General features: G+C 37.3%; 6 protein-coding genes across 11 annotated transcripts; 4 read left to right on the plus strand and 2 right to left on the minus strand.

The window, feature by feature from the left end:
- Positions 1-454: 454 nt before the first annotated feature.
- On the minus strand, positions 455-3,226 carry LOC145222797 (vesicle-associated membrane protein 4-like). Its single transcript, XM_080089007.1, has 3 exons — positions 3,017-3,226; positions 2,702-2,800; positions 455-1,559 (listed from the first exon to the last, which is right to left on the minus strand). Exons 1-3 carry the CDS (start codon positions 3,131-3,133, stop codon positions 1,395-1,397), a joined length of 381 nt encoding a protein of 126 aa, XP_079945133.1. The 5' UTR covers positions 3,134-3,226; the 3' UTR covers positions 455-1,394.
- A 440-nt stretch (positions 3,227-3,666) lies between these two features.
- On the plus strand, positions 3,667-5,800 carry LOC145222785 (cytosolic Fe-S cluster assembly factor NUBP1 homolog). The gene is made up of 2 exons (XM_080088992.1): positions 3,667-4,357; positions 4,732-5,800. Exons 1-2 carry the CDS (start codon positions 3,779-3,781, stop codon positions 5,128-5,130), a joined length of 978 nt encoding a protein of 325 aa, XP_079945118.1. The 5' UTR covers positions 3,667-3,778; the 3' UTR covers positions 5,131-5,800.
- A 1,920-nt stretch (positions 5,801-7,720) lies between these two features.
- Positions 7,721-20,312, plus strand: LOC145222789 (uncharacterized). 4 transcript variants are annotated; one of them, XM_080088997.1, is made up of 3 exons: positions 7,721-8,016; positions 18,974-19,071; positions 19,170-20,312. In XM_080088997.1, the coding sequence occupies exons 1-3, from the start codon at positions 7,898-7,900 to the stop codon at positions 19,394-19,396; spliced, it is 444 nt and encodes a 147-aa protein (XP_079945123.1). In that variant the 5' UTR covers positions 7,721-7,897; the 3' UTR covers positions 19,397-20,312. The 4 variants fall into 4 exon arrangements, 2 of the variants coding, with proteins under 2 accessions (XP_079945123.1, XP_079945124.1); XM_080088998.1 differs by having other exon boundaries at positions 7,723-8,016; positions 19,154-20,312; XR_013859377.1 differs by lacking the exon at positions 7,721-8,016 and having other exon boundaries at positions 18,202-19,071; positions 19,154-20,312.
- On the minus strand, positions 8,147-18,768 carry LOC145222794 (uncharacterized). Of its 3 annotated transcripts, none has more exons than XR_013859379.1 (5): positions 18,704-18,768; positions 16,928-17,022; positions 16,367-16,522; positions 15,779-15,949; positions 15,580-15,715 (listed from the first exon to the last, which is right to left on the minus strand). XR_013859379.1 is itself a non-coding variant. In XM_080089002.1 (5 exons), the coding sequence occupies exons 1-5, from the start codon at positions 18,713-18,715 to the stop codon at positions 15,619-15,621; spliced, it is 450 nt and encodes a 149-aa protein (XP_079945128.1). In that variant the 5' UTR covers positions 18,716-18,768; the 3' UTR covers positions 15,580-15,618. The 3 variants fall into 3 exon arrangements, 2 of the variants coding, with proteins under 2 accessions (XP_079945129.1, XP_079945128.1); XM_080089002.1 differs by having other exon boundaries at positions 15,860-15,949; XM_080089003.1 differs by lacking the exons at positions 15,580-15,715; positions 15,779-15,949 and adding an exon at positions 8,147-8,419.
- Positions 8,413-9,530, plus strand: LOC145222788 (uncharacterized). The gene has a single exon (XM_080088996.1). The coding sequence runs from the start codon at positions 8,721-8,723 to the stop codon at positions 9,528-9,530; it is 810 nt and encodes a 269-aa protein (XP_079945122.1). The 5' UTR covers positions 8,413-8,720.
- Positions 10,032-14,901, plus strand: LOC145222769 (uncharacterized). The gene has a single exon (XM_080088969.1). The coding sequence runs from the start codon at positions 10,039-10,041 to the stop codon at positions 14,824-14,826; it is 4,788 nt and encodes a 1,595-aa protein (XP_079945095.1). The 5' UTR covers positions 10,032-10,038; the 3' UTR covers positions 14,827-14,901.
- Positions 20,313-20,664: the final 352 nt, after the last annotated feature.

The raw sequence follows: 20,664 nt of genomic DNA on the forward strand, positions 1-20,664 counted from the left end.
TTATAATCAGTGGTGGGATTCAAATTTTTTGTCAGCCGGTTCTATCACAAAAGTCATATTTTTCAGTGGGTTCTGTTACAAAAAGTCCATTGACAGTAACCAATAATGCTAACTGGTTCGCTGATCTCATAAAATTTTGTGAGACGGTTCAAAAGAACTGGTGCGAACCAGCTGAATCCCAACACTGGTTATAATCCCATGTCATCCACCTTCCAGGGTATACAACTATGCATACCAATGAAATGTATTGGGCCTAACTGAATTACAGTCATCAATTACCTTTAATTGAAAAGTCAAATAAAACATGGGCCAATGGACTAGCCACTAAGCAGGCGCCTTGATGATCATTGCTAGCATAATGCATTTCTGGTCCTACCAGAAGAAAAATGAAACAAAATGTCAGAATTAAGAACATTAAAAAACTTAAACAAACATTGCTGACTGAAACCCCAAATAGTTTTACGCCATAAGCCTTGTTTATTGTATTAGCAGAAAAATTAGTTAAAAGGTTTACTTCAAAAGAGCAAACGAATAAGTGAAAACAAATCCTCGGCCTAGTTTGCATTGTGGGGAATATTCTCAAATTTTATGGCTTTTTTGAAAGTTTTTATTAACAATACATGTTTGGAATATATAATAAGAATCACGGTTGCTTGGTTTATTTGGAAACAAAGCAAAAAAGTTGTTTTTGATAAGCTTTTAACCATTTTTCAATATGCTTAGCATTAGTATCTAAAATACATACCTGGTTTTACACATTTGCTTTTGCACTACGAAAACTAAAACATTTCTAATGTCTGTACAAAATAGAAGGTAAAAATGAAGCAATATTTTTGTTTTCTTTGCATTTCAAAAATTTACACCATACTTCTTTGTGTAAACATGTACTGGCACTTACAGGTTTTTGCAGCAGAAATGGGGTGGTCTTTGAGTTTCTGTGTAGCTAAAACAACCTTTCAATGGTTCAAACAAAGGCAGCGAAACCAAAGAAACAAAAACTACATACATAACAATGTTGTTCACCAAGTAGGGCCTTTCTCTTGCTTACAGAAGAATTAAAGCACCACACATAACATACAAACACAATGGCAACATAATTATGAAAATTTAGTTGTATCATCCAAGGACAACTGAGCAAATACTTAAAAATGTATAACAAACCTAGTTGGGAAAACCAGGTACAGCCATTTATTGCACTTAAGAGATATGTTTTTGATATAGTGCAGCGGCTCCCATCAAAAATAGTAGACCAGATATAGTTTGGTAAGCCATTTATTGCACTTAATAGGTATGTTTTTGATATATTATAGTGCAGCGACTGTCATCTCGGTCACTTGGAACAATGCCACAGTGTGCAGCCAATAAGTGCATCGATAACCAGATCGACTTTGGCATCATTTTTTAAGAGCAACAGACAAAATGATAATGAGGAGTATTATGGCAAGGACTATGCCAATGATCAACTTCGTTTTAAAATTGTTCCACCACATTTGTTTTCTTAGCCTTGTTGCACGGGAATTAAAGTTGGTAGCAGCGTCAGCAAGGTTTTCCGACTTGTCCTTTAATACAAACAGCATGGTTAGTCATAAACATCAAAGTGATAAATTTTAGATGTGAACCAATTTTTCCTTGGTCAAAGATGTACCGGCGGTTCTAGTTTAAGGATTGTCAAGCTTTAGCCAAGATACACAATTTACTGCAGTGTTTTTGATAACAATACAATCAGTTTTCAAATCAGTATGCAACAAAGCATAACTTGTAAATAAAAAAAAGTGTCCCTAGCAATGTAGGAAGACATACACATGTTTTACAGATGAATTTCTTATGCATGTAATTTGTAGAGATGTACAATTAAAATCCCTTCATGTTAACTGAATTCAGCAACCACTGTGAGAAAAAATATTGTTTTGCACCAACAATGATATTCAATTTAGTCACTTGTAGGGAAGTTAAAATCAGGATATCCAATATTATAATGTAAACTCAAACCTCTGTTTACATCAGGCAATACAAATTGATTTTGGTTCAACCAACAGGAATATTAAGCAGAAGTGACTCTTGTAGTGTCCTAAAAGGTTTTTTACTTTTATCTTTTCTGTCTATACAACCTTTCTTATTTACTAGAGATGTTTACATGCTCAAATGTTAAATACAAATTCCTACTGTAAATATTTGGAAAGTTTTTTTGAAACACATAGGCATTATGCGAATCGCAATAATAGCTGTCAAGGTATGTAAATCAATGACCTAATTACTCAAATGCTGTAATGTATTCAACATGCCACTGCAGACAACAGGAAGTTTTACAAGCACACAATAGGGCACAGGATATCAGACATGTTAGGTGAGATTATTACAAAGAAAATATCATAGAAAATTTGCACAGGACATTTTTAAAAATTTGTGAATATGCTTTGAAATAAAAAACTCTTTTATTCTACATAACACTTCAGTTACATAGCCTTATACCAATAATGCACAAAAATGTAGCTACAATAACATTTTTGTTGAATCCATGGGTTTCAGTTTCAGTGAACACATTCAAATGGATCAGCAAATCTGGTTTGCATAAAAATATTGACAATTGCACTTTGTAACACACCAATTCACATTTCCCCTGTTATATATCCTAATAATGTTGTGCTTACTTGGAAAATGTTTGTTTTTGCTTTAGCAATGTTTGAACCCTGCATTAACTTGCCTGCAAATCTTCAAGTCTTTCTCCTCTATCCATAACCTTGCCAATGTTGGTTTGCATCACATCAACCACCTCATTTACTTGGCTTTGCACTCGTTTTACCTGCAAAAAATGTTTCTTTGTTTACCTGAGAAGTTAGAGATAATAATGTATAAAAAATGATCTCTTTGCGTAAGCTTTTAGCCAACAAAGCTAGCAAACTATTGGCACTCCGTTTCGTGCTTGAAACATTAAAAAACTACAATATGCTACTTCTAAAAATTAAACTGTTAAATACCAACACTCCAGAACAGTTAAAAAAAGGTTGATGAAAGATACCTTGTCATTTGCTGATGATGGGCCCTTTAGAAAAAAATCATCGTCAGACTCAAAATCATCCAAAAGTGCAACTCGCTCAGTGTTTGTCCTCCCCTTGTTATATCGTGCATTCGACATAGTGTTGAAATACAAAACACAGTTTCAAAGATTTCACAAAATCATTAAATACTCCCTAAAGCAACTTGCAATCACAAATAAAGACAAAAAAAATAAACCCAATTTTTTGCAAAATATTTTTTCTCCATGAACTTAGTTCAATAGAGCAAACTCAGTTTAATTTTAGTAAAATTTACCGTAATACGATAGTTACTAAAAATTTTTTCAATTCACACTAGTCCAGAAAACTGTGAACACACATTAATTTAAATATCAATAAATATGAAACAATAGACTTCACTTTTAAAGTTTGTTTTTTCAGTGCACCCCACGTAGATTAAAAAGCTGTCATGTCATGTGACATCATAAATAAAGTTTACAAATCAAAAGTCACACATTACCGCGTCCGCAGGGCCATTAAATTATTTGTTTTTGTTATTAATAATTTCCAATCGAGGGTTTAGACTTCTAACTCATAGATTAGTGTGATGCAGATTTTTTCTTTTTATTAATAAAATTTATTGAATAAATATTAAAAAAGGGAAAACCCCCGACCTTCAAGCATTACTCAGCAGTTTTATAACACACATTTGCAGTTGTTTAAAAATTTTGGTTAGTCTTAAGTAAATTACTGAAGTAAAAAAACAGTAAAACAGCAAAACTTTAATGGCGGACGTGCCAGAAGATGCTCCTGCGCACTGCCCAGGGACTGAGAGTGAAGATGCTGGAAAGGCATCTGCCTGTGCAGGATGCCCGAACCAAAATATATGCGCGAGTGCGCAACCAAAACTTCCCGACCCAGATCTTCCCAAAATAAAGGAAAGTTTGCTTGGTGTGCAGCACAAAATCTTAGTTTTGTCCGGGAAGGGTGGTGTTGGGAAAAGCACCGTCACAGCTCATTTGGCGTATGCACTAAGTCAAGACACAGATGCACATGTTGGAGTACTTGATGTTGATATTTGTGGACCATCCATACCTAGAATCATGGGAGTAGCTAATGAGCAAGTGCACAGCAGTGGATCTGGTTGGTCTCCCATTTACATTGAAGACAATCTGTGTGTTATGTCTCCTGGATTTCTTCTTGCAAGTCCAAAGGATGCTGTTATTTGGCGCGGCCCTAAGAAAAATGGCCTCATCAAACAGTTTTTGAGAGATGTTGATTGGGGGTCTTTGGAATATTTGGTTGTTGATACACCACCAGGAACATCTGATGAACATTTGTCAATTGTTCAGTTCCTGGCTATGGTAAGCAAACTGCTATGTAATACAAATTATCATTGAACCCACCTGATTACTGGTGATATACTAAATAGTAGATACTGCATGGTATTCTGCTTAGAATATTGCATGGTGTGTGAAATGTGAGATTACAAGCCTTAACACTGGTAACTTTGACCAGATTTTGTTATTATTCCAATTACAAACCCTCACCCAACCTGATAGCTCTAACCGACAGCACTTTCAAAGGTCCACAAAATTATAATTATTGTAAAAGTATATTCAAGTCCTTTCACATGCGGTATTTATTACCACCACCTGATTATTATTATATTTGGGCCAAGATGTAGGGAAAATAAATTAATTGTTTTAATACAAGTTTTTTCGTATGTATTACATAGGCAGGAATTGATGGAGCAGTAATTGTGACCACCCCACAAGAGGTAGCCCTGTCTGATGTCCGGAAAGAAATCAACTTCTGTAAGAAAGTTGGCATTCCTGTTGTGGGAATTATAGATAACATGAGTATATTGGTATGTCCAAAATGCAAGAACAGTTCAGTTATTTTTCCACCTATTGCTGGTGGAGTGGAAAAAGTTGCAGTGGAGATGGGTATTCCATTTCTTGGAAGCATACCACTTGATCCACTAATTGGAAAATGTTGTGACAATGGACAATCATACTTGGAATCATCTCCTGATTCCCCGGCTACTAAAGCATATTTAAACATATGTAATAAGATCAAGAAGTTTTGTGAAGAGGCTCAAACCAATGGACAGAATGAAATGGATACAACTTGAGCACTGTGGTGGTTAACATTCTGTTATAAAATCATAGTTGCAAATATGTGCATAATTTGTGTGTTTAATGCTTTTGTCTTAGTCTGCAAACTGCTTGGTTTACAATAGCTACAATGCTTTTTTCATCATGCAAGTTGTTATTCATGTATATATTGTAGAATTCAGCAACACTCAGCAATAATTAAACTTTTTGATATTCCCTAAAATGTTAAAGGTTATTGAACTTATTGTACAGTTCTTGTTTTGGGATGAATATTTTAATATATAGCTACTTGAAAACTTATTCTTGAGAATCTTATTTACCAACCCTGTTCTTTCAAACAGTCTATTTCATTTTGTTTTGTGATTTAAATAAGTCTCATTTCTCCCAACCAAAAACTATGTTTACTCTTATTACATAAAACCTTGTTTTTTGTAGACATATATTTTTAAACTAGAAAAGGAGGCTAATGAAGGGTGCTTTATGCTTTAAAAGTGAAAGTTCATTGTCAGTTTGATCTTTGTAGAAATTCAAGACATCATAGTTTTATCATCAGTACATATTTCGTCTACAAAGCCAGATACGCAAAATAGTCACTAGTTTGATATTTATATAATTAACCAACACAGCATCAACTTTCCATACCACACATTTGTTGAGAATGAAAAATAAACAAACAAGACATTTGGAGTGAATATGTAAGTGCAGAAAATGCATTTAGAAATGGTGAACTAGATACAAAGATATATATATATATATATGTCTTCCAATATGGAACCTCACTGTGTTAATGTCCCCGAAAATCTGACAGGATTTGGGTGTTTGGTACCATAAATTAGCATGTTGGACTTCATTTCTATTTTTTCAAGCAAGCCCTGGAAAAATTTCATTTCTATTTCAGCTTTGGATCATTACCTACAAATATGTTTTTTAGTTTCATGAAAAAGTCATTCCTTTTCTTTTTAAATCTTCCTTAGCTTCTTCAATTTGCAGTTTAAGTTCTTTTGCAGCAGCAGTACAATCATTAAATGTTAAAACTCTGTAGATGATTGCACCCAAGGAATAAAGACCAAATCCAATAATCAGTACAAAGGGAAGTGGAAAAACTATTTTGTAGACAGACACAGGAATGTTTTCAACCAATTCACACACTACTGTTGCCCAAATGGCAACAATCAGTCCAAAACCCAAAAGCCATTCCATCAATTTTGTCATTTTCGACAGTTCTACTATCCTTTTAACAAAGCATGTAGATCTATACAAAAGTCTGCAAATGTAATAAATGTATTGTATACAGAATATAAAACTCCAAGTAACATACATTTTTAAAAAGTTTTCAAAAAAACACGGGCTCCTTAAAACTTAAGGGTTTAGGTAAAAGTTTTATCAGAATTACATACTCCCATGATATATGACAATGGTGGGCAACCATTACCATGACTTGTTTTTTGTAACTCTCATAGCTGAACATTATTATTTCAAGAGTTTTCCATTTATATTTTAAGTTTGTTTCATATAACAATTGTAGCCACTGTAATATATCATGGTAATATAACAACCACAAAAATCAAAAAAGACAGTTGCAAAGGCTTCAAAAAGCACAGTCTGTAAGATAGTAGAATAGTTTTATAGCGTTGCTATTATTTTTATATGCAGTTTACGTAAGTGTTTTATGGTTAGTGGTCAGGATATCTAGGAGATTTTATAGCAAAGCGTGAAGACTCAAGTTATCTACATAAATTACACTGCAAGACTAGCAAGTAGCAAGAAACAAATAATTAGAATGTAAAGACTATGGATAGCCAATATAATAGAAATTACTGTACAAACTGATTTTGCGGCTCTTATTGTAGTGTTTAAAAATTAAATATTTATGCTGTCAAACAGTTTTCATGATTTAAATCTTTACAAGTTGAATATAATTTTACATCTGCCACCGTGCATTTTCGTAAAAACTTAAAGTAATGTGCTGACAACAAAAAGGTCGTGATTTATTCTATTTTATCGACAGAGGGATGACCAATCAAAGTCATTCTCCTTACTTTGTGTAGATGTAGCATACGTTTCAACAGTTACAAATTATTTCCGCAGCGAAGCAAAACAACTTAGAACTTACGTGTGTGTATTTTTTACCAACGTAAAGTCGCGCCGTGGCATTTTGCATGTTACTCACACTGATTCATGTTCGAACTGCCAATGCACCAACGAGAAAATAGAACCAAATATCGGTATGAGTGTTCACAAGCACTGATGCATTTATTTTAAAACCTGCATTGTGGTATCATGTTCAATTTGTTGCAGCATAGATAACTTACCATGGATAACAAGGTAAGCACTTTTTTCCAAGGAATGCAGCCTGACTACGGTAACTATAGCCAGGTGATTGTTTCCGTCATGGTAGTTGGTTTCAATTTGGCGCGTGGTGATACCGGTTTTGTGGCTTCTTGTTATAATGTGACATGTAGTCTGCACCAACTATTTTTGTTAAAAAAACTTTACGGATAACATTTTGAATTGTAATTGATTTTGCGCAAAGTCGCGAACATCGTCTGCAACCTGTTTAATATCACACAATGTATTTTTTTTTTTTTTAGGAAGACTGTATAAAGAACAGCTACACTGTACTATAGTATATAGAGTTTACTAAAATTTTAAAATATTTTATAGTGTACTGAAATAGTATAATACAGGTCATGTGCCCTTTAAGTCTACAGCATTAAAGTCATCAAGTTAGCCACTGGTGAAAGCATTTGGTTCTGATGGGCGAAACCTTTTTTCCTGACTGACATGCCATGGCCATCACCATTGGGAACATATTGCTCAACTTTAACAATTTTGTCTGCCAATTACAAAAGCAACAAAATGGTGTTGAAATCAGGGGCAAGAAATCAACCAATAAGTGTGAGGTAGGTATCAGATGGCAGAACACAAACATATTTTTGTGTCAGATACAGACATAAATAACAGAAACTTCACAAGTTAACAGAAAAAAACCCTAATTTTTAAAAGGATTTTGCTTCATTAAAAATGTCCAGTGTAACGGTTGTTGCAACATTATTGCGCAATGTTTATGAAAACTATTGCATGCTATTTCGCAATAGTGTTTCGCAGTACGTTTACCCTCAATTCTGGAAAGACTAATGTTTATATTTCCGTTTCTATGGTAGTCATAAGCTATTTCTAGCCATTTTTCGGGTTCCAGAAAGATCTAACAGTAAACATAGTGTTTGTTCCATTGTGACACATGTTTCCGTCGATATTTGCAATGTTTCCGCAGAGTGTTTCGTGTTAGAACGCGTCGTTTCCACCCTATGAAAAAGCATATGATGTTCACTAAAAGGCGCTATGGCACTATAAATTACATGGCTACCTTAAAATAAATAATATAAATAAATTGAGAAAAAGTATCCGTACACCGGCCCATGTTTCGCATTGTTATATAAGCGTGGACTTTGATGTTTTCGCTGTTCTATTTGTGGATGCTAAATTTGGTTTTATCTCACTGCTGTGATTAGCTGGCCAAGAGCTAATCAACGATATCGCTTAAAGCAAATAATCAAGAATACAGAGTGTTAATCAACTCTGTGTGTGCCTAATATTTGAGGTAGTGATGAATCGATCGAGTTTAAGAGGCTCATTCCGACGTAGAAGCATCAGATTTGCAAGACTTTCTAATTGTTCCAGACAGAACAGACATTCCAGGAACCGTGAAGAAGAAGAGGAACAAATAAATCGTGTACGCAATAACACATTGCAACTTTCTACTGAAGCTAAGCGTGAGATAAATCGTTTAACTGTGGTTCAGAACGCAGTTCCAACCTTTGTTTGGAATTCTAACCATAGAGAGTTTGATTTGAAGTTCAAGCCTTGTTCTTTGGAGGAAGAAATCTCTTTAGTTGAATTCACTAGTTATCGAGATCAATATCTGGCTGAAGGCATACGACGACGTTTGCAGGAGATAAGGTGTGAAATCTTCCAAGGTTTAATTGCAAGCACAGATCTTGAACAAACTAGTTTCGGCAACAACCCAGACGAAATAAGTAAAGCAGTGAGACTCTATCAACGGGTTAATCGTGAGCAACTTGAGTGGATCACACTAACGCACGCCGCACCTGCAAGGCCATTGTGGTCGCGTCCTATCGGAGAAGAATCTTGTGTTATCAATCTATCCATTCCCTTGAGACACCATACCTGCCGCCCAACAGGCTCTAAGGAGGCTGGTGCTTCAAACTGGTGCCCCTATCCCAGAGGTTCGAACTTGCCAAGCTCGTTTCCCGAGCAAGCCGACGTTTTGGTCATCTACCACGCTGCTGAGTCATCGTGGGAAACGGAAGACGAAGTTCCAGAGCATCTGGAATACCTGGTACAATCCATTCACATCTACGCATTCGCGTCATCGGATTTCATAACCCTTGCTTAAGTAAGTGTGCGCATCATTTTCTGCACTTGAATCCTAACGATTTTCAGACATATTAAACGTTGTGTGATAAAATTGATTTTGATTGAAGCTTTGTTCAAGCAATAATTTTTTGTGCATATATATTCATTCCAATTCAATTATAAATCTTAAAGTAAAGGAACTTGTGTCAAGTAAACAATCAAATAGTGCATGCAATACAGCCTGTGTGTTTTCTGATTACATTTAATTTCACGTTTCACAAGAGCGGCTTTGTCTAAGCCGGAAACGTTTTTCTGTTCTGCATTACTAACATTTGTTGCTATTATATATATTGGTTTGGTCTGGTTTCAGCCGTCTCTATAGGGACTAAAACGTTTTCCCACACTAAGTTAAAAACACAACATTCACACTGTCAAAAATAGTTCGCTCAGTCACGCTAGGTAAGGGTTCAAAGGCCAAATCAAAGGGCAAATCAACGCCTGAACATAAAAAGTTAGCCCACGTGTATAATACTCGAAGCAAATCTAACATGGCAAACGCCAGTACGTCTGATGAATCTGCCAGTATTTTTGAAGCAAGTCAACAACAACAGCTGTCAGGAAATGACTTAACTAGTGACGACATAGCACCAACACAGTCTGACCGCGCATCTCAGAATTTAAGCGGACCAGCATTATGCGGTTCTGCAAAATTTGTTGTTCCAGTTACTAATATGTCTACTAACATTCTACACCAAGAATTAGACACAATGCGTATGTCTGTGTTGAAAATCCCACCATTATGGTCTCATAAAAAAGATATTAAAACTTACTTCAAGGTTTTAGATAACTTCTTTGACACAAACAAGGTCATAGATGATAACGCACGCTTTTCGCTGTTGATAACCAGTTTCAATGACAAACAGACAGACAAGTTTCGTTCTGCTATTGTTCAAGCCTCAGACTCTGAGAAACCTTATGATTCAATTAAAGACTTAATGATTTCACAGCTGCAAAGTGGTGGAAAATCTTCTTGGATCCAGTTAATGAATGATATAACTTTCGACCCCAACAATGAATCAGCCTTTGAGTTGCTACAAAAATTATTATCTGTTTGTCCCAGAAAAGTGTCAGATGACCCAACCATAAAAGAACTAGTGGAAAACACATTCTTAAATCTACTTCCCACTCATGTCAGACCGCTAATAAGAGCTACGAAATTTGACACTCTTATGGACATGGCAAAATACTATGACCGTTATGTTGCCGGCGATTTCAGCGATAATAAGCCAACACAAGATGGAAAAAACTCTGAAGTAACACAACTTTCAGCAAAATTAGATGAAGTCTTAACACATATGTCCAGGGGACAGCAACCTTTCCGTCAGCAACGCTACTCAAACCAGCGATTTCAAAATGACAATAGACGACCAAATTTTCAACAAAACAATCAATTTCCACCGCGTTTTCAAGGAAATTATAGCCGTCAAAACTATTACAACCAGCAGCAATTCCAGCGAAACCAACAATTCAATCAACCGCGTTTCTGGGGACCCCCTAAACAGCAGCAAAGGCCAGAATACATTCCAACAGACACTCGTCCACAGCATGAAAGAAACCCTCAATTCACTCAAGCGAACCAGGAATACCGCCCTGGACGTCAAAATCCTAATCCGCCAAACCTTTGCTACATACATGAACGCTACAAGGACAAAGCTTTCAAATGTTATGGTCCTCCATGCCCAAAATATCATGAAGGGTTACAGATTGCAATACCAAGACAAACTCTGAATGCTATTCAAACAATAGACAAGAACTTACCTCGTGTCAAAGATGTGCTTTCTAATACGGAGTTTTTGATTGACAGCGGCAGCGCAGGAAGCTTTATCCCAGCCAAAGCAGGTCTGAAACCACAAAAGGAGATGAGCAAATATACTACAGTATCTGGTCAGCCTATACAGTGTTTTGGAAAGTCATTACAGACGGTCGATATTGGTTTTGGTCCTGTTGAAGTAGAATTTGATCAAGTTGAAATCTCCTATCCTATTTTAGGTTTTGACTTTTTACAGGCACAAAATCTAAGTTTGAATCCACAAGGCGGGTTTTTGAAATGCAACACTACTGGAAAGCAGGTTAGCATAAGCCCAAAAGACAACCAATTGCTGCTTCAAGCCCCAGTCCTGCACAACAAAAAATATACTGACCTGTTAGCGAAATTTCCCGAGATAACTGCTGTCCCAAATTATAACCGTGAGCCCAAGCATCCGATAGTGGCCAGAATTCCGCTTCACCGGATGCCAGCAGTACAAAAGGCTAGGCGAGTCCGCCCGGAATATTTTGAGCGCATGAAGAAGCAACTTGAAGATATGTGTAGACGAGGAATTATCCGCCGAGCGCAGTCTCAATTCGGGATGCCCGTCCATTTAGTGGCTAAAAAAGGCACAGATGATTTGCGAATTGTCTCAGATGCCCGTGTCTTGAACAGCTGCACGGAAAAGACAAAATATCCAATGCCTCGCCTAAGTCAATCATTTATTGCTCTACATGGATGCAAAATATTCAGTAAAATCGATTTGAAGGAAGCTTTTTATCAGATTAAAATCGCGGAGGAACATCAACCCAGAACAGCAATTCGGACCCCTGTTGGTTGTTTCGTGTACCAGAGGTTACCGATGGGTTTAGTGAATAGCGCGAGTTTCATGTCCCAATTACTCGATATGGCTCTGGAAGGTTTAACTAATGTAACTGGATATGTTGACGATTTATTAATCTACTCAAAGAATGAGGAAGAACATTTAGAGCATCTTAAACAGGTTTTCCAGCGCCTCAGTGATTTTGGCTTGTACATAAACCCTGCAAAATGCCAATTTGGCCGTGCGCAGTTAACATTCCTGGGCCACCTCATAGCGCCAACTGGGATCAGACCTGTCCCATCAAAGGTACAAGCTATAACGGATTTTCAAAGACCAACTACAGTTAAACAAGTCCGTCGGTTTTGTGGAATGATAAACTTTTATGCGGCACATTTACCTAACATATCAGGCGTGTTAGCTCCCATATATGACCTATTAAAAGGCAACAGACGGAACAATAGCAGAGTCAATTGGCCACCAGAGGCACAAAAAGCATTTGAACGAGCAAAAGAACTTCTTATCCAACAAACTGAATTAGCTTTTCCTAACGCAAAAGCTCAACTCTCACTTACCACAGATGCTTCGGATGAGGCCATGGGTGCAGTGTTGCATCAATCTTTTGAAGGAAAGGTGCAGCCTTTAGCTTTCTTTTCCAAAACGTTCTCAAAAACTGAAAAAAAGTACAGTACATTCGACCGGGAGCTTTTGGCAATAGTAAATGCACTCAAACATTTTAGGCACTACTTAGAAGGATGCAATTTCAAGATTTACACCGACCATCGCCCCTTATGTTCTGCTATAGTAACAGGAAGGGATATCGCTAACAGACGACAAGCTCGTGCTCTTGCTTTTATTTCTGAGTTCACTTCTGACATTGAATATTTGCCAGGCGCTAAAAATACAGTAGCTGATTGCTTATCAAGGTCGAGTATTAATGCTATTTACCACCATGCAAACAAGCTAGACTATGAGACGATAGCTAAGGCTCAGGCCAATGACAGTGACTTGCAAGCCTTTTGCAATTCAACTGAACATTCTTTAAACTTAAAATTACACAACTTACCAAACAGCAACCTCAAGCTTATTTGTGATGAGAGCATTCCAGGGTCTCCTCGCCCTCTTCTTCCGCCAGGTTACAGGAAGCTCGCCTATGACTTGATCCACAACTTGAGCCATCCTGGAGTAAAACCAACAGTCAAATTAGTGGCTAAACGGTTTGTCTGGCCGGGATTAAAACGCGATGTAGTCACGTGGTCACGTTCATGCCAGGTTTGCCAGCGTACTAAAGTAATTCGTCATGTGAAGACGCCCTTTGTACATTATCCTCCCGTAAGTCAGAAAGGCCAGCACATTAACATTGATCTAATTGGAAAGTTGAATGATTCTAACGGCCATTGTCACATATTGGTCATGGTTGACCGGTTCACAAGACATATTGTGGCGGTACCATTAAAAGATGCTAAAACTTCTACCATAATAAATGCGTTTCTATACAATTACGTGAGTGTTTATGGGACACCTTCCTATCTATCATCAGACAGAGGCTCCTCGTTCACTAATGAGGAATGGCAACAGGCCATGAAATTCTTGAATATTCAACATTTCACTACGTCAGCTTACTGCGCCAACGCGAATGGCGCAGTCGAGAGAAAGAATAGAAACATAAAACGTGCCTTACGCAGCCTAACAGAAAAAGGTGATTGGTACTACGCCCTACCTTTAGCCGTCCTGGCATTAAACGCAACACACAATGACGACTTGGGGGCATCCAGCTCCGAAATCATGTGGGGACAACAAATGAGGTTGCCTGGAACTTGTATAAATCCTCCTGATCCATCTAGGGCTTCTCCTTCGGGTGAATTTCTGCAAGCACAAAGAAGATATTTCAACCAATTCAAGTATACACCAACACGGCTCCCTCACAACCAAGAGACCTTCATGGACCCGCGACTATACAGTTGCAGCCATGTGTTTATGCGAACAGATGCTAGAAAAGCTCCTTTAGACGGTGCCTATACCGGCCCCTTTCAGGTCTTGCAACGCAGAGCTAAATACTATACAATAATGCGTCACGGCAAACCTTACGTTGTTTCTTTAAATCGTTTGAAACCTGCAGAGCGTTTACTTGATTTTGTTCCAGATTTTTTAGAATCGCCAGATTCTCTAGCTCAGCCACTAACAAGCTGCACTAAAGCGACTAATGAGCAACAGCAGTTAGATAACAATAACCCAACTTCTTTAGAGACAGAAGGACAGACAGACCAACCACTCACCGAAAATGAGACGATCTCCCACTCCAGTCCGGAACAAGAAACGCCATCCTGCCCCTTTGATCTCCCGCAACCGCTTACAGATGACAACATCTCTCCAGTCTATGACAATCAAACTCCAACAACGGAAATCAGCCAACCGAATCTCGATTTGGCACAATCTCACGACGAAATCAGTCATCCAGAACCCGATTTGGCAGAATCTAACGATGAAATCAGTCATCCAGAACTCGACTGGGCAGAACCACAAAGCGAAATCACTCATCCAGAACGAGACTTCCAAACCGCAGACCAGCTACCTGAGCAATCAGAGGAAAGTCAGACAGACACAAGCGTTGAAGTCTTACCCAATGAAGCCCAAGCAGCCCCAGCTCGCCCAAGACGGCATACACAGCGCCCAAGCAGATATGACGACTACCTTGTTGAATCTGATTAGTCTTCTACGGTTCAACAAATTGTACATATGTATATACATATTGTTTTCAGTTGTGCAATGCGTAAACCCATCCCTAGTCTACGATATGAATGTATGTTCCCACCATCAAACCATCAACAAGTATGATATTCAACGACCGCAACCCTGTGTCCACCATGATGCACATTTCGTTGAGACATGTGCTGTCAAGGTCTTTAAACCCGATAATCATCTACGTCACATTCCTGCTATTACGTGTGAATTACTTCAAACTGACGGAGTCTGCACTTACTACTTTTTCGGGTCCAGGACCCATGATCAATCTGTCCGTTACATCTCTCCGCCGTCAGCTCATGACTGTGTGCAATGGAATAAAACCCTCCAAGCCCCGGGTGCCGGTGCTCTGCGAAAACACGGTCAACAAGTTTTCAAGACGTCAAACAAGTATATACCAGAATACAAGTGGCCTGTGACCACCAAAGCAACTATTCTAAATGCAGTTCTAACAAGATTTGATCTCCTATACGATCCTATCCAAAATCGTATAACAACTCCCTTTCAGCCAATGTCTGGATGCGATATACATTCTGGACAATGCACTGTCGGTTTCAAACGCTATGTTTGGTCGCCACCGGCAAACTTGGATTGTCCTCAGATTAAATATATTATGAATACGTCTATGAAAATTCATTATTCCAAGCAACATGTGCCAATCAGGCTTCACATACCTGCACTTGCGTTCTCCATCCATCACTGGGACAAATGTAAACGTACAAAATGTTTGCCTCGTGATTCTATCTGTGCCTTACATGGTTACGTCATACAGGCACACCATTGTTTAAAATCGAAGATCCAACCTCTAAAGAAGAATTCCAACGTCTCTTTCGACGTCTCACCCGTATTGGGTTTCCTAAATAACATAATAGATACTGTAAACGACGAATTTAGAAGACAGCTGTCAGATATCTTATACTTTCAATGCCAGTCTACACAAATAACGGCATTACTGGCTGGGGCCAGTGTACACATTTCCCCAAGCCAGATATTATCCTACTTGAAAGGGAAGCCCACAGCAGCGATAACGCACGGCGACATACTCTTAGAGACCGCTTGTACTACATCAAAAATGCGTTTGTTGCGAAGTCTGCGAATAAAGAATAGCAATTACTATGCTACAAGGCCTCTTTTCGTAAAAGTTCATGATGGCCACGTGAACAACGACGAAAAGACCTACCAACTTTATGACCAGAGTAATGTTTTCCCAGACCTAGTTTACAAGGAAACATTTCGGCCCAACCGAATGTTCACTTTCAAAGTTCATAATACTTATTACTTATTCGTCAATTATACTCTTGCAAGAGTCGAAACCAATATCCAACTACTTTCTCCTATTATCAAGATGATAAATGAATCTTTTCAATCTTATGATTTCGTTGAAGCGGCCCAGCTTCTCAAATATATACCTAGCGAAAATCGCGCATTATCGGACGTTCTAGCCGTCCTCTCAAGCACTCAACTAAACAACGAACGAATGAATGTTTTCTTCGACTCACAAACTAACCTTTCCACAGAAGGGGGAATTGATGACAAGGTTCTACCGCAAAATCTTCTCAAGTCAGCTTTCATCACCCTTTTATCTTCTGTGACCAGTCCTGCTGCAAATGCATTCCTCTCCTTCCTCGTTATCCAAGCTTTGTTCTGGGGAATAGCCTTGTCCCTGTTGACATTAAAGCATCTTTTTCAACGTATTCATCCAATAGCAAGACCAAAGATCAACCAGGCAGTGGCAGAATTACAACGCCGCTGGAATTTACGTCATCAACAACAAAACAATGATGACGACACAAATGCACAGTCTCAGGAAGCGATTAACACAGAACCAGAAGCCTGAAATACTGTTCCCAGACTAGTTGCTGAGCGAACAGCATATGTTACACTATACTATATTAAACATTTCACACATTCAGATAAGCCTGAACGAAATTTAACTCTAGCCGTTTGGCATATTATAACACAACACAGTAACTTTAATGTTTCACGTTTGTCATTATGCTAAAATAGTCAAACAAATTTTGCTTAGGGAAACCAATATATATATCTAATCCGTGAAGATATTACTAACCTTGTTTCTGCATGACAATTTCTTTGTGTATATATAAATATTTCTTTGTTTCCTCCTTTCTCATTCAAGTGCAGAAACCCCTTATTGTGTCTCCACTACAAAAATATATAATCAATGTTTTGCAAATAAGGTTAAAAATTCAAAATTCGAAACTTGTGGAGAATACAATAGCACACATTACTTTGTCATATGATATTTGCATCGCATTATTCCGCCGTTCCTTTTTACATGAATGAAAAAGTAAATATTTATACAAGAAACGCATATACTCATAAATCTAAAAAAAAAAAAAAAAAAAAAAAAATAATAAACAAATAAATATATATCAAAGCTATTAAGCCGCATTATAATCGATAAAACATTCTTGTGTGCAATTTTGTCAACTTTTTGTCGCCAGTCTAAACTCACATATATATTCTTTACTTTCGCCCTTGTTTTCACAATGTTAATCGTTTTTCCTAATGATATTTAATCTAAGAGCTGAAGAGTCATACCCTTATTGACAAGATATATAATTGTTGTGTTCATTTTCCATCTTGAATTGTGCATATTTTTCCCAACGTATAACTCCCCACGTGACAGCGCCTACCCCCATCTATTGACCAATATCTCTTGTCGCTTGTCGCTAACGAACATTAATATGGATAAAATGTGTTTTTCATTCAAACACATTGTGCAAGCATTTTAGGGGGGAGCTTTTGTAACGGTTGTTGCAACATTATTGCGCAATGTTTATGAAAACTATTGCATGCTATTTCGCAATAGTGTTTCGCAGTACGTTTACCCTCAATTCTGGAAAGACTAATGTTTATATTTCCGTTTCTATGGTAGTCATAAGCTATTTCTAGCCATTTTTCGGGTTCCAGAAAGATCTAACAGTAAACATAGTGTTTGTTCCATTGTGACACATGTTTCCGTCGATATTTGCAATGTTTCCGCAGAGTGTTTCGTGTTAGAACGCGTCGTTTCCACCCTATGAAAAAGCATATGATGTTCACTAAAAGGCGCTATGGCACTATAAATTACATGGCTACCTTAAAATAAATAATATAAATAAATTGAGAAAAAGTATCCGTACACCGGCCCATGTTTCGCATTGTTATATAAGCGTGGACTTTGATGTTTTCGCTGTTCTATTTGTGGATGCTAAATTTGGTTTTATCTCACTGCTGTGATTAGCTGGCCAAGAGCTAATCAACGATATCGCTTAAAGCAAATAATCAAGAATACAGAGTGTTAATCAACTCTGTGTGTGCCTAATATTTGAGGTAGTGATGAATCGATCGAGTTTAAGAGGCTCATTCCGACGTAGAAGCATCAGATTTGCAAGACTTTCTAATTGTTCCAGACAGAACAGACATTCCAGGAACCGTGAAGAAGAAGAGGAACAAATAAATCGTGTACGCAATAACACATTGCAACTTTCTACTGAAGCTAAGCGTGAGATAAATCGTTTAACTGTGGTTCAGAACGCAGTTCCAACCTTTGTTTGGAATTCTAACCATAGAGAGTTTGATTTGAAGTTCAAGCCTTGTTCTTTGGAGGAAGAAATCTCTTTAGTTGAATTCACTAGTTATCGAGATCAATATCTGGCTGAAGGCATACGACGACGTTTGCAGGAGATAAGGTGTGAAATCTTCCAAGGTTTAATTGCAAGCACAGATCTTGAACAAACTAGTTTCGGCAACAACCCAGACGAAATAAGTAAAGCAGTGAGACTCTATCAACGGGTTAATCGTGAGCAACTTGAGTGGATCACACTAACGCACGCCGCACCTGCAAGGCCATTGTGGTCGCGTCCTATCGGAGAAGAATCTTGTGTTATCAATCTATCCATTCCCTTGAGACACCATACCTGCCGCCCAACAGGCTCTAAGGAGGCTGGTGCTTCACCAGTTAACCAAAGACCCTTGCCTTAAAAAATGAATACTCACTCAAAATAGTACACACTGTGTTCCTCATAAAAACTTAACTTTTAGTTATTAATTTTACTAATTTAGAAAGTTCAGGTTTTTACATCAATATTGATTCTGAATTTATAAACAGATCTCATAAACAAGTAAAAGATGCTTCTTGCAATGAGGTGATGTTTACACAAGATGATAGCATCAACAAGAAATTTGATCAGTTACTATTGTCATCCAGTGAGTGCATGGTGTTTATGACTGAAAAAAGTGCAACTTCTAGAAATACTTAAAAACATTTTTTTTCTATTTTCTAATACAGATTTTGTTGGTTGCAGACTTGCAGTACACTTTCTTTTTGTGCAACCCACTCTCACATAAAATCTCCAGCATGCACGCCTGTGTTATCGGGCTGATAATTGTGTGCAGGTATTTTTGCAGTGTATATGGCAATACTAAATTTTCTTCCAATGTACAAAATTTATTGAAAAGGTTTAGTATTTCTTTAGCAATGTCTACATCAGGGGTTCTTAACCAAGGGTTCTCATACCCCCAAGGGGTGTGAGAACTGTTCCTAGGGGGTGCGGGGATGCTGAATCATTAAGGTTGGTTAGATCTATTCTATATAATTAAAAAACCCAGGGGGGTGCGAAAAAAAGGTTAAGAACCACTGGTCTACATTCTACAGGCAGTCAGAATAAAGATTACATGTTGTCTGGGTGTTGGTTATTACCCATTGATAAATTAATCATTCCTCCAACCAATTAGAACTTGGTTGTCGAATACAGTAGTACAAACAGTTTTTTTTCCTTGTATGATATTTACCACAAATGACATTTGAAGATAGTTTATATAATGGAAGCTGTTTTCATGCATGCTGAGTGCAGATTTTTTTCTTGGTACTATTTGGTTATTTTTACATTTTGTGAGGAAGACTCAGTTAAGGTTTAATTAACATCAGGAGCTAAATATACCAATAACTTGAGGTTTTTGTTCTAATTGACAAACCTGCCACATCTTTCAGCAAATGTGTTTTTGGTATTTTTGTTGGTAAAAACCTTCTCACTACGGTCAAATTTTACTGTACCTATTTCAGTCAAATTGTATACTTTCAGTTTAATATTGTAATAAAAATGAATATTCCTTATTTTCTTTCTGAAGTTTTTGAAAAACTGATGATTGTTTATTGATTCATTTACAATACAATTTCAAAATCAATATGATTACCTAATTTGCCTTTTTAATGACAGTCACAGGCTTGTACTCTATATAACTAAAGGACTCTATGTGTGTTTAATTTATGAATAAAACAGCCTTTTGCAATGCACTGGCACAAACAGTAAAATGTTACAAAACAGAAATGTGAAAGAGAATGTGAAACATGGATTTTTTTGTTTAAAACAAAAATATGGCTTCTGTAATTACAATTGTATGATTAAATGCTTTTTTAAGAAAATCGCAAACATGTTTGCTTCAAACTAGCCAGTAAACTGTGTTTTATGTTAGGATATTAATGCATGATCAAAACATTGTGTATGGTGTAGTAGGTTCTGGGTGGAGTTTATACCAAACATAAAAAGGCATTTGCACAGCTTTGTGGTCTTCATTTCTCAGAAAAAGTTTCCATTTAAAAAGGGAGAACAGTTCCGTTTTGTTAGTCATTTAAGTCGCAATATGGCTGGGTCTCCCAACTGTGTTAAAAATTCCGATGTTGAATAAAATAGTTCGAGTATATATATTAAAAAAACAGGACAGTGAAGTTCACGAGTAGGAGCAAAACTTCATCAGAATCAACCCTAACATTGAATCTTTTATATGGGAGTGTTTTTACGC

This window comes from Phallusia mammillata, chromosome 4 (genome assembly GCF_965637545.1).
Source record: "Phallusia mammillata chromosome 4, kaPhaMamm4.hap1.1, whole genome shotgun sequence".
Classification (NCBI taxonomy): Eukaryota; Metazoa; Chordata; class Ascidiacea; order Phlebobranchia; family Ascidiidae; genus Phallusia; species Phallusia mammillata.